The sequence below is a fragment of the Lagopus leucura genome, unplaced genomic scaffold (genome assembly GCF_019238085.1).
Source record: "Lagopus leucura isolate 7727_CA_CO unplaced genomic scaffold, USGS_WTPT01 Super-Scaffold_774, whole genome shotgun sequence".
Lineage (NCBI taxonomy): Eukaryota > Metazoa > Chordata > Aves > Galliformes > Phasianidae > Lagopus > Lagopus leucura.
Window position 1 is genome coordinate 78,715 of NW_024962258.1, and position 13,009 is coordinate 91,723.

The 13,009-nt window shown below is 43.3% G+C and overlaps 1 protein-coding gene across 2 annotated transcripts; it reads left to right on the forward strand.

The window, feature by feature from the left end:
• The first annotated feature begins 813 nt into the window (after nt 1–813).
• On the forward strand, nt 814–11,901 carry STARD4 (StAR related lipid transfer domain containing 4). Of its 2 annotated transcripts, none has more exons than XM_042864914.1 (6): nt 814–911; nt 1,103–1,218; nt 2,106–2,155; nt 3,727–3,853; nt 4,406–4,520; nt 7,456–11,901. In XM_042864914.1, the coding sequence occupies exons 2-6, from the start codon at nt 1,114–1,116 to the stop codon at nt 7,680–7,682; spliced, it is 624 nt and encodes a 207-aa protein (XP_042720848.1). In that variant the 5' UTR covers nt 814–911; nt 1,103–1,113; the 3' UTR covers nt 7,683–11,901. The 2 variants fall into 2 exon arrangements, with proteins under 2 accessions (XP_042720848.1, XP_042720847.1); XM_042864913.1 differs by having other exon boundaries at nt 832–936.
• The last annotated feature ends 1,108 nt before the right edge of the window (nt 11,902–13,009 follow it).

Consider the following 13,009-nt stretch of genomic DNA (forward strand, 5'->3'; position numbering starts at 1 on the left):
GCTCCGCTCTGTGTGACAGCGACAGGGCCCGAGGGAACGGCATGGAGCCAAGGGAGGGCAGCTGGGGGTGCTAGGGAATGGGTTCTGCACCACAGGGTGGGGGGCATGGGATGGGCTGCACAGGGAGGTGGGCAAGACCCCTGTGCTGGAGTTCTAAGTTTGTTCAGACTAAACAGTCAGACATAGTGTCTGAATGTTGCATGGTGCCACATGGACTCACGGGCAGGATTTGATGATCATTGTGATCCCTTCCCACTTGTGATCTGTGATTCTGTGATCTAGCAGTGCCAATGGACCCAGTCCAACCAAACCACACAGCTGTGCCGAGCCCCTACAGGGAATGACTAATCCATGACAAGGTGACACACTTCCACTAATTTGGTTTTATTCAAAAATCGCCGTTTTCCAATAAAAACATGCCATTCCTTCACCCAAAAGTTGACTAAGCCAGGCGGGCACGCTCACACCGGCAATTCAAACCAAGCAGCAGCCCGCAAGGAAGCGGAGCCCTACCTACAATCCCGCGCGCAGCCGGCGGCTCCAAGGCACCACCCTCACAGCGCGCTGACTGGCAGGAGCCGGACGGAATACGTCTCTCCTCCGCCCAATCAAAGCACGTGCCTGCCCCGCGGCAGCCTACGGGGAGCCGCCCTGCAGCCTCCAGCTGGTGATGGCGCCCCGGCGGCACGTCGCGCGTTACGAGCTGATAGGCACGGTGGGCAGGGACTGAGCCGGTCACGCTCCCTCGTTCTCTTCCCTTCCCCACCCCGAACCGCATTCTCTGCCGAGGCGGGCAGCGTCGCCATTGGCCGCGCAGGAAACCTACTGCGTTCTCATTGGCTGCCGGCATCGGCCGATTGGGCCGCGGAACGGAGCCGCCGGGCCGCCCGCCGGAGCTGGGAGGGAGTGAGGTGCGGACCGTGGCGGTATCTGCGGGTGAGCGGAGCAGGGCTGGCGGCGGGACGGGGCGGCAGGGTCGGGGCTGGCACTGCGCTGAGTGCGGGCGACGGCTGGTGGGGGCAGGTAGAAGGCAGGCACAGAGCCTGCGGGTCTGGGCGGTGGGGTGCCCTGTGGCAATGTGTGGGGCCGTGTGTTTGCACAGGAAGAGCGCCGATGGACCTGCTGCCGGACCCCGCGCCCCTGGCTACCAGGCTGAAGAACACTCTGCTCCGCTACCACAGCATCGCCGACAGCGAGTGGCGGTTCGCCAGGAAAACTGTGAGTGGTGCAGCGGCCCCTCCCGTGTCTGCTAGCAGGTGTAGGTCATGTAGATGTGTAACAGTTGTGCTCTGGCATTCGGTTTAGCTGTTTGATAAGCTTATTGTCATCAACTTTTATCTTTTCCCTTTTATAACAAAACTTTTGGTTGTTCTTATATTTTATTTTCCCTTGTTAGCATTGGTAAGAGGTGAAGTGTTCCAAATATGACTTGATTATTTACTAAATTAACAAATTCAGTGTCTTCAAAAGGAGGAACAGAGCACCTAAGCCTCTCACAATCACAGAATGGTTTGGGTTGGAAGGGACCTTAAAAATCACCTAGTTCCCCACTGCCCAGAGCCTCATCCAGCCAGGCCTGAACACCTCCAGAGATAGAGCACCCACAACTTCTCTGGGTAGCCCATGCTAGCACCTCACCACCCTCTGAAGAAGGAATTTCCTCCTGGTATCTAATCTGAATCTCCCAGCTTTTAGTTTAAAGCCTTAATCTCTTGTCCTATTAATATGGTCTCTGACAGAGTCACTCCCCAGCCTTCCTCTCAGTCTCCTGTAAGTACTGGAAGTACTCCTTCCTCCAGGCTGAATAAGCCCACCTCCATCATCCTGTCTTCATAGAAGAGATGCTCAAGCTCTCCGATAGTCTTCAAGGCTCTCCTCTGGATCCGTTTTGGGCCAAGAGCTGGGTGCTGTACTCAACATGAGGCCTCATGAGGGCAGACCAGAGGAGGACAATCACCTTTCACCTTCCTGGTGCTGCTGGCCACCCCCTTTTTGAAGCAGCCCAGAATACAGTTGGCCTTCTGGATAAATTGAGGCATTTTTTGTGGACATCTTGGAAGGGTTTGTAAATTACTATTAACATAATATCTTTAATTTTCTTCCAGAAAGATGCAGTGGTGTGGCGTAAACCATCAGAAGAATTCAGCGGATACCTGTAAGTATGCTTGCCAAGATGTTGAATTTTTAAGATTCCCCAAATATACTTAGTATTTTAGAAATGATGGCTGTGAACAAATTACGCAGATTTTCTGCAGGAGGAGCTAAGTAAATTATCTGCTGTGCCTTGTTGTCTTGTAAAGACCTATGCTGTTTCTTTCTAGTGTGATATTTTGATGTTTCATGCTTGTTTGCTGTCTAGAATAACGAATAATCAAAACTATGGAGCACACCACAAAGCTCCCACTGGCTGATGTGCACATTGGGAAGTACCCAGGCATTTTAAAAAGACAGTCTGCAAACCATGCAATCACATACAGGTTTGGTAGGTCTGCAGCATTGTTGAGTGACAACACGGACAGTGTTTGTACACTCTTACTGGCTATGAAACTGATACAACAAAATATCAAGCTTGTAGCTGTGGGAGAGGTGTATGACACAGAGCCTTCCTGTGGCTTTATCAGTGGTTTTGTGGTTATTTGCAGGTAGAAGTATTTAGTAGAAAACAACAATCTGAAAGAACGGAAAGTGCTGTGAAAAGATAATGTTTGAAAAGAATGTCAAGGACTGATACACTCTAGGTACTCTGTTCTGGTAAATTTGTTAAGGGTTGATGGTACTAGGTACACAGTGTCTACTGACCCTGTGCAGAGCACCAGCACACTGTCAACACCAGGTTGTGTAACTTGAATGCCTGCCAACAGGGGAGTGGCTGCTATATGCCAGTGAGTGCAGGGTTGTGAATAAACCTGATTAAGAAAGAACACTTTGAAGAACTTTCCAAATGCAAAACTGGAAGGCAATGACCTTTTAATATGGTCCTCTGAAGAAAAAACAGCTGAGGTTGGCCTCATCCAGGTAACTGTGAGTGGAAAGGGGTGAACTGCGCATGTAAATAAATCAGTGAGTTGTGACACTAGTTACCTACAATTGAAAAGAGCTGCTCAATGGATAAGAGGTGTTTTGAAAATAATGACTGTGATCAATTCCATCCCCTCGGGAGCTTGAAACCCAGTAACTCTGGTAACCAAAACATCTGTTGTCTACTTAAAATACAACAAATAAACATTCTGCAGTGTCTTACACCAAATTATTTGGTACTGTGGTAGGCTACAAAGCAGAATGTAGTTTATCTTCATCTTGATTCTATTACCATTACTTCTACTTTATGAAAACTATTTTTCCCATTGTATTCTGCTCTCATTTTTGTTGTTGTTGTTAGTTTTACTTTTCCCTGGTGGACTCCCTTGTTCTCCTTCCAAGAGCAGCAGAAAAACATGTTACAGGAAACATGACAGTTCTTCTGATTTGCAATTTAAGAAATACAGATTATAGCGTAAGGGTATTATTCTCATAATAATATTTATTGCAAAAAAAAAAAAAAAAAAAAAAAACATAAAAAAAACCCAGATGCATTCTCAGATCTTTCCTGTACTACCTTTCTAATGCACTTATCCACTGACTATAAAGTTCCAGGTACCAAGGTATTCTAGTAAATATGCTGTTGCAGATTAATGGAATACTTGATAAAAATTGATCTCTTTTAAGTATAAACTTACATTTCTCTAGGTACAAAGCTCAAGGAGTGGTGGAAGATGTTACTAACAGAATAGTGGATCATATTCGTCCTGGACCTTACAGGCTTGACTGGGACAGCTTAATGACTACAATGGACATTGTGGAAATGTTTGAAGAGGTAAAGAGTTGTTTAGATTCTGAAGGGAAGTGCCTGTAGACTCATGTGAATCTAACATTCAGAAGAGCAGTTGTTTCAATAAGTACTGATGTTTTTCTTCCATGCTTATTTATCTGCATGGGTAGTGGATATACATGCTGTGGGTAACCTTGCATGAGGCTTTATGTCTGCTGAGAGTGGTCTCACAATTTGTTCATGGTCCTTTTGGACTTCCTAGGTAGTGGGAAAGCCATATAAAACATACATGGCTTTTAGTTTCCAGGTGTGACTGCAGTTCTGTAACTACGGTCAGTCAGGATTAAAGGTACCATATGTTCTCAGTCTCTGCAGCTGCAGATGGCAAGTCCTGGCGAACTTCAGTGTTTAGACTAAAAGCAGCACCTTCTTTATACCTCACTGAAGTTGTCTGGAGAGCATGTGATTGATAGAAGCTGCCATCTCTGTGGAAAAGGCTAGCTGCTGACAAGTTTGAATACAGTGTCATTTATTAAACTAAGATGCTTTTGTTTTGTTTCTCTCATTCTTTCACTCAACACTCTTTCACTCAACAAGAACTGCTGTGTGATGCGCTACACCACTGCTGGACAGCTCTGGAACATCATAGCACCAAGGGAGTTTGTTGATTTTTCTTACACCACAAGCTATGAAGATGGGCTTCTATCATGTGGTAAGGTACCACTCAACTCTGCTTAATTCTTAACAATGGCTGTTTGGCTTAAGATACAATTTGAATTAATAATGGTTCTGCAGTAAACATTCAAAAGTGCTATAAGATGATCTCCAACAAGTATTTCAGAAGATTTTAGAAGTTCTACAGACTTGAAGAAGTATATCAGTTACTGCATTAACCATCTCTGTGCCAAGAGTCATTTATGTTGACTGTGAGATGGTTCAGGCAAGTTGTGTGGCCTGTCTCAGCTCTACTCAAAATGAGTAGAGTAAGAAGCTTGTTAGTGGAAGGAGTGTCTTTTAATGTTGATTTCTGCTTGTCAAGCTCTGCTTGTCTGTGAATGAGTTTGGATGGACAGCAGACAGCTTTCAGGCATGAAAGTACCCAAAAATGTAGAAGTGTTTCTGGCAGTAGAGTCATGGAATCGTAGAATCACAAGGTTGGAAACGACCTATAAGATCATCTAGTCCAACCATCTCCTCATCACCATTGCCACCACAAGCACTAAACCATATCACGCAGCACGTCGTCCAGATGCTTCTCAAACACTGCCAGGGACGGCAACTCCACCAACTCCCTGGGCAGCCATTCCAGTGCCTGACCACTCTCTGAGAGAAATAGTTTTTCCTTATGTCTAATCTAAACCTCCTCTGGTCCAACTTGCGGCCATTTCCCTGTGTTGCCTGGGAGAAGAGGCCAAATCCGTCTTCACCACAACCTCCCTTCAGGTGCAATGAGGTCTCCCGTGAGCCTCCTCTTCTCCAGACTAAATAATTCCCACTCCCTCAGCCACTCCTCATAAGACTTGTACTCCAGACCCCTTACCAGTTTCGTTGCCCTTCTCTGGACACGCTCCAGGGCCTCAATGTCTTTCTTGTAGTGACAGGGAATACAGGGGATGATCACCTCCCTGCTCCTGCTGGCCACACTATTTCTAATGCAGGCCAGGATGCTGTTGGCCCTCTTGGCCACCTGGGCACACTGTCGGCTCATGTTCAGCCGAGCATCAACCAATACGCCCAGGTCCCTCTCTTCTTCATAGTCATCCAGCCACTCATCCCCAAGCCTACAGCACTGCATGAGGTTGTTGTGGCCAAAGTGCAGGACCTGGCACTTGGCCTTGTTGAATCTCATCCCATCCCCTTCAGCCCAGTGATCCAGCTTATCCAGATCCCTTTGAAGGGCCTCCCTACCCTTAGGCAGATCAGTACCACCTCCCAGCTTGGTGTCATCTGCAAACTTACTGAGGGTGCACTCAATCCCCTCATCTAAGTCATCAATAAAGATATCAATCAAGATGGGCCCCAGTACCCACCCCTGGGGGACACCAATTGAAATGGGTCGCCAGCTGGACTTAACTCCATTCACCATGACCCAATAGGCATGGCCCTCTAGCCAGTTCCTTACCCAAAGAAGTGTATATCTGTTCAGACCACGGGCAGCCAGTTTACCCAGAATCGTGTGAGAGACCGTGTCAAAGGCTTTGCTGAAGTCTAGGTAGAACTACATCAAGGTGTAGGAACCTGCTTTGGCAGGGGGGTTGGACTCGATGATCTCTGGAGGTTCCTTCCAGCCCCTACAATTCTGTGATTCTGTGAACAGCCCTTCCCTTATCTACCAGACTGGTCACCCAGTCATAGAAGGAGATGAGGTTGGTCAAGCACGACCTGCCTTTCATGAACCTGTGCTGCCGGGGCCTGATCCCCTGAACACCACGCACATGCTGTGCGATCTCGTCCAAGATGATTTGCTCCATACTTTCCCTAGTACCGAGGTCAGGCTAACAGGCCTACAGTTCCCCTGATCCTCCTTATGGCTCTTCTTGAAGATGGGAGTCACAGCAAGCCTCCAATCCTCCGGGACCTCTCCAGTTAACCAGGAGCGCTGATAGATGGCTGAGAGGGGCTTGGCAATCACCCCCGCCAGATCCCTCAGCACCCAAGGGTGCAGCCCATCCAGTCCCATGGACTTGTGACCGTCCAGACGGAGGAGAAGCTCTCTTACTGTCTCCACCTGAATTGCAGGAGGCATATTCTGTGCAGCGTCCCAGACTTCCAGATCAGGACATAAAAAGCCCAGAGGATGACTGATCTGGCTATTGAAGGCAGATGTAAAGAAGGCATTGAGGATCTCAGCCCTCTCCTTGTCCTCAGTGGCCACATTCCCTGCTGCATCAAGTATAGGATAAGAATTATCTTTGGTTCTTCTTTTGCCATTGATATGTTTATAAAAGGATTTTTTATTCTCTTTTACTGCAGAGGCCAACCTGAGTTCAGGTTGGGCTTTTGCCTTCCTAACTTTCTTCCTGCATACTTTGTAATCTCCCCAAGTAGTCTGTCCCTTCTGCCAGAGGACATAGACCCTCTTTTTCTCCCTGAGTCTTAACTCAGTTCTGAGTAGTTCCCAGCTCATCCACACCTGTCATCTTCCCCTACGGCTCGCCTTACGGTATTCAGGGACAGCCTGTTCTTGCGCCTTTAAGATTTCCGTTTTGAGAAGCATCCAGCTTCCTGGGCCCCCTTATCCTTGAGAAGTGACTCCCAAGGGACCCGTGCTACGAGCGCCCTGAACAGATCAAAGTCCGCTCTCTGAAAGTTCAAGAAAGTAGTTTTGCTGGCCACTCTTTTGACACCTCAAAGAATGGAGAATTCTACAATTCCATGGTTGCTCTGCCCAAGACGGTCCCCAGCCTTCACTTCTCCCACCAGTTCTTCTCTGTTAGCAAAGACCAGGTCCAGCAGGGCACCACCCCTGGTAGGCTCTCCTACCAGTTGCATAAGGAAGCTGTCTTCCACACAGTCTAGAAACCTCCTGGACTGCTTCCTCTGCAAAGTACTTCTAAATTCTCCAAGTAGAAAAAGGAGTTGCTATGAAATACACTGTATCTGTCTCGAATTCAAATTTTCTCTTTTTTGTTTGTTTTCCATGACAGGTATAAGCCTTAACTACGGAGAGGTGAGACCTAATTTTGTCCGTGGATTCAATCACCCGTGTGGCTGGTTCTGCGTCCCTCTTAAGGACTGTCCTAGCCACAGCCTTTTGACGGGCTATATTCAGACCGAACTGCGAGGGATGCTACCTCAGTCTGCAGTAGACACTGCCATGGCTAGTACCCTGGCCAATTTCTACTCTGACCTCAAAAAGGCACTGAAATCATAAACAAAAACTGACTTAGAAGCCTGTGTATTTCTTGCAATCAAATTATATTGATTAGTTTAACATAGGTTAACTACTGCACGCAAAGGTGAATAACGTTGTTCCTGAATGATTCCTGAACCTGTGTGTAGAGGGACCCAGACAACTTTGATGTCATACTTAGAATACATTCCTATTTCACAGCACAAGATCTTTTTTTCTGCTTAGCACACTGCAGCTGTGTGAGTACTCTGAACCTATACATCCCTTACTTCCTTAGGTGGAAAACAGAAAATGTGAATGTAAATTTGAAAAGTTGATCAGAAACTTGGCTCTCAACAGCAGTACAGAGAGTAGAGTGCTCAGGATTTTGTGTGTGCACATTGCTGTACAGACAGCAGCTCATAGGAGATGCAATATATATATATATATGTTTACAGATGAAGTTTTTAATTTATGTAGTTTGTACCTTTAATGCATCTTTAATTTCTATGTTAATTTGCTTTGCTTTATCATTGAGATGGTCCGAAGCCATACTGTTAAGCAGTACTATTCGTAAGAAAGCTATTTGCTCATGTTAGCAAATGAAGTATTTATTATCGGCATTTCTTTAATGTTGTAACTGCAGATTGTTAACTGTTGTGTATAACAGTCTCAGTGCTTAGATAAAGAAATGCCCTTACAGCTGATCCAAAGCTAGTGTAAGTCATGAGGTGTCTTTCCCTAGTTTTTAGTGGACTTTTAATCACACATGTAGTTGTTAAAATAGCAAAAAATAGCAAACCTGCAATGGTTCCTTTATAGTACTTGGCACTTCTAAATAGTTGTTTTTACTAAGTTTTGCGTGGAATTGTGTTTTCTAGCTTAAGTTTCGTCTTCCTTAGCTGAAAACCCTACAGATACTAAAACTACAGATAGTATCATTAAGTTGCTTAGGCATAGGCTTTGGAGCAGAGCAGCACAGACTACCAACGTCATGGAACAGTACAGTAGAGTTTTCTGTTGAAATTTCTAATAAGTGAACTAAGCATCTTAAAATATGGCTGACTGAATGTCAAAAATACAAGCTATAGGTAAGCTCAGAGCCACAGGGAGGTGGAGAGTCATGTTTTTAAGGATATTTAACCACCAAGCTATGCTGATAGGTGTGGGGACTTTGGAAAGCCTACTGTCTGTGCTGCTAGGTCCTTAGATCTGTTTAAAACCTGACACTGAGCATTCAGTGTTGGTATGCATCCATTTCTCAGCTGAGATTGTAATTTTCCCTGTACTTTACCAGTGCAAGTGTAGCTGTGTTGTAGTTTGGGAAGATACCTTGTAGCCTAGTGTTTTGGGGCCAGTAATACAATTAGTACAATTGGTAGTACAATACAGTTTTGGTAGTGGACTCTAAGGAAAATGCATTCACATGGTAGATGTTCCCCTGGAATATTGGCTCTTTGGGCATTAGCCACTGCAAAAAAAAAGAAAAAAGAAAAAAGACACCAAGTAGTAAGAGTTTTTCAAATCTGCTTTATGTGTTAAGGTATACAGCACTGTTTAAAATGCTTACAGATGATGACATGAAACAGCCTTTGTTGTCTTAACAAAGAATTCACTTCTCTGTAGGGTTTTGTGTGTTCTTCTGTTCCTTTTAAACTCCTTGGTTAGTCTTCCTGTCTTTCCTGTCTTCTTTGTTTCCTTCACAGTCTGGAAGTTCAGAGGGTGCTCTTTTACCACCAATCATACTGAGTAATCACTTTCCCTGGATGCTAGAGTGTGCTGCTTTCTAGTGGTACTGATAATTGAGTAAGAAAGCCCTAGCAATACTGCTCTGTGGCATGAGTGCTGACATGATTACAGAGGAAGCTGTGTGTACGGTGTACTGTATTTGTTTTTCCCAATTACATAGGCTACATAGATAGTCATTAATCTGCATATTCATTGTATTTTTTTAAGGCTTCAGGTACTAATTGAGGGGTTGTGATACAGATATATGTCAGTGTCTTCATAAAGAGCTCAGTTTAAACCTACAGAAGCACTTCACTGCTGGAGAAGCAAGTCAAAAGGAGCATGAGACACTTGTAGACATGAGGATGATGTTTGCAGAGCACTAGATGCTGTAGAAAAGATCACAAGGTCCCTATTCAGATACCCTGTTTAAGGACTTTTGCATCTCTATAGAGTTATCCAGCCTTATTTGTATGAGGTAAAATGGCCTTTTAAGCTTTCAGATGAAGATAGGCTGATGAAGCACAGAGCAGACAAAGAAAGAAGACTTGTAAGAAAATTCTTGGAATATTTTAATATTTGATGATGTCTTTTAATATACATATCTCCATGCATGTTTCTTTTTTTATCAGCAGAGTTGTTTTCAGTATGAGGCCAAGGAATGGAAAGATGTAGTGAAGGAGGACAAATATCTGAAAGCCAAGTGGGCCTTTTATTTTGCATTATGATGCATTATAATTTGTTGTGTAAAAACCAAGTAAACTGGCTTTGTGTGTTTCAATAGATGTAGTCTATTGTTTCTGACAATGAGTCTGAACGTTCAAGTGAATAACAACAGAGACTACAGGAGGCAGAGACCAGAGCCACATCTTTTTATGTCAGCATAATACAGTTCTACAGTTTTCAGATGAGGAAAATATGTGGAAGGTGCCAGCAAACCTTAAGGATTTATTTTGGATATTCTCTTGATTCTAAAAATTTTCTAGTTTAAGAGTGCAATGATGGACAATGTGCTGATGACTTCAGTAGTGATGCATTGCTGTTACCTCTTTGCTGATCATTTAAAGCAGTTGAGCTATAGAGTTACACAGAACTGTAAGAAAGGTGTCTGGTTTCACAGAGTATTGTATTTGAAGTCACGACTTATTTTCTTTTCATATAGCTAGGGATTGAAAGGTGTGAGGTATTGAGGCAGAGCTGTTCTTTAACTAGAGTACATTCAGAACCAGAAAAGCCAGTATCAAGAACCAATCAGATCAGAAGAATTTATTTCCCCTCCCATGGTATTGCTTTCCTCCTAAGTCAGAGAACAGTCTGGATTGAGCAAGACAGTAAAAAATAGGAAGGGATTTGAGGGGATGAAACGCAGGAGCACATACTGTGCTTGTTAGTAGATAGTGTAAGGCAAAGTAAATTACTTTGTATACTTTGCGGTCATCAGTACAGCAACAGAATTTATGCAACTTTGTGAGATTTGCCAGTGTTTCCATTGTTGGGAAGAGGCACATGCTGCCTTCAGTACTAGAACTCAGTGTTTCAGCAAGACTGTGTCACTTGAAATCAGGTTCTGAATGAGGTAACCAAGAATAAATGGCAGATAGGTGTCAGTTTTTGCTAGGGAAAAAGCATGTATATAGACACATCAACAATATTTTTATATAGCTAGTAATTTAAAAAACAAAAGAAAAACAAAAAACTATTCAGGGGTTTAAGCAATATATTTGTTTATTTTAAGTCTGTCATTTTAACTATGTCCTGTATGTGTGGATGGGAAAGATGGCTAAAGATAAGACAATCATTATGTTCAGCTTTTATTTGTCATCTAAAGCCTCCAGCATTGAACTTTCTTTGTAGCTGTGCCACTTATTTTGTTTGTGCAGTAAACAGATGTTGAGCTAAGTGCACTGCTGATGCAGCCCGAGGTGCTCCACCACACTGGTGAGAGGTGGAGCAGTACCTCAGCCAGACACTATGGGAACAGCACAAGCCCTAATCTCAAATTTGATTATCTTGCTATGATTTTAGTGGATCAGAATGTAAAAACAGTGTATTCCTCCAATGATCCAACAGTGTATTCCTCCAAACAACTAGAACTGTTTTGATAGCGTGAGCGAGTTATTCGGCTTACAGGTCCACTGCTGGAAAAGTAGCAACAGTTCTATTGAACCCAATCAAGTTAGGCCTTTATTTAGAAAATGAAAGTCAGTCTGGCTAAACAGTGGTTTGAAAGACTGTGTTAAGTGCTTAAGGTATTTATGTTTCTATTCTGAATGCAATTACAGAATAAATTAAGACATGAATGCTAACAGACTCACGGCATGGCTTTTTCAATACCTGTGCAGGTAGTGTAGTATTCAGCTACTTTGAGGGAGTGATGTCTAATGATGTATGTCATTTTCATCTGTCTCTAATGTATCAATCTCCATATATTTAAAAGCAAAAACATATATCTTTACTTAGAGTCATGATTCAGCCTGGGAAGATGCGCAAATCAGACTTGAATTTCTGCTATATTAAAATCTCTTGGAAAATACCCTGATAGTATTCTCTCACAGCTTATATTCTAAACATTTTTAGTGACTCCATTTGCTGTGGAAGAACTTTTTTTTCTTGATTTTGGTGGTTAATAAAGCTATTTCTTAAACCTTTTAAAAGGTAACTAACATTAAATTCAACCTAAACACAGGTGCATTTAACATCTTGCAGAAGGCATGTAGATGGGCAATATAGAGTTATGTGCTAGAACATTTATTTTGACATGTGTTCAACTAGAACTTAAACAAATGAAGAAATGCCTGTACCTTTTGGCTTGCCTGTGCTGCATTGAGTGAAGACTCATTGTTTAGGACTGCATCTACGAAAGTTCATCTGAAAGTAATGCCTCTTACTTATTAAAGTGGAAACTATGACCAATACAGAGAGCACAATAGCATTAGTAGAGCAAATTTCCATCTACACTCTTTTTCAACACAGTCACTATTAGCTATGCATTTTTGCCAGACATGAACAATAAGAGTCTGCATGCAGCATACATAATAGTCTGCACCAGGGGAGGTGACCCACTGTCATTTCTGCTGCATGCAACAGAACTTAATTTAATGTGGTTTTGTTTTATTAAAACATTAAAAAAGAGGGCAACAAAAACATAAAAACAGTTGAATATGTGACCTTGCTTTTGTAGAACTGATAGATCATTGTAGTTCAGTGGCAGAGGCTGCAATCCTTAGTGAGCTCTCAAGTTGCTCATCAGAGATTTTTGATGAAATTTTACTCTTCCTGTACTTCGTCTTTGATTGTAGTTGCTTACAAATGTGCGAACTGCCAAAAGTGATGACATGAATCAGGTGTGATGGTGGAGTGAGGGGTATTTCTCTGTGGTAAGAAAGGTCTTAGGAAGTCTGATAAAGAGACCTGATCACGTTTTGGATCGCACCTCCATACACTCCATTAAAAAATTTGCAGGTGACGTGTTTATGTTAACTGAAAATAGGGTTGCAAATAAAAAAAAATGATGATTTTTTTGGCTATTTTGAAACTTAGTTTCAAATTCCTTTACCAAAAGAGAAAGCACAGCTGCATATTTTCACTGCTCACAGGACTGTGTTTAGCCCAGATAGCACAATGCATACAAATATTTGCCG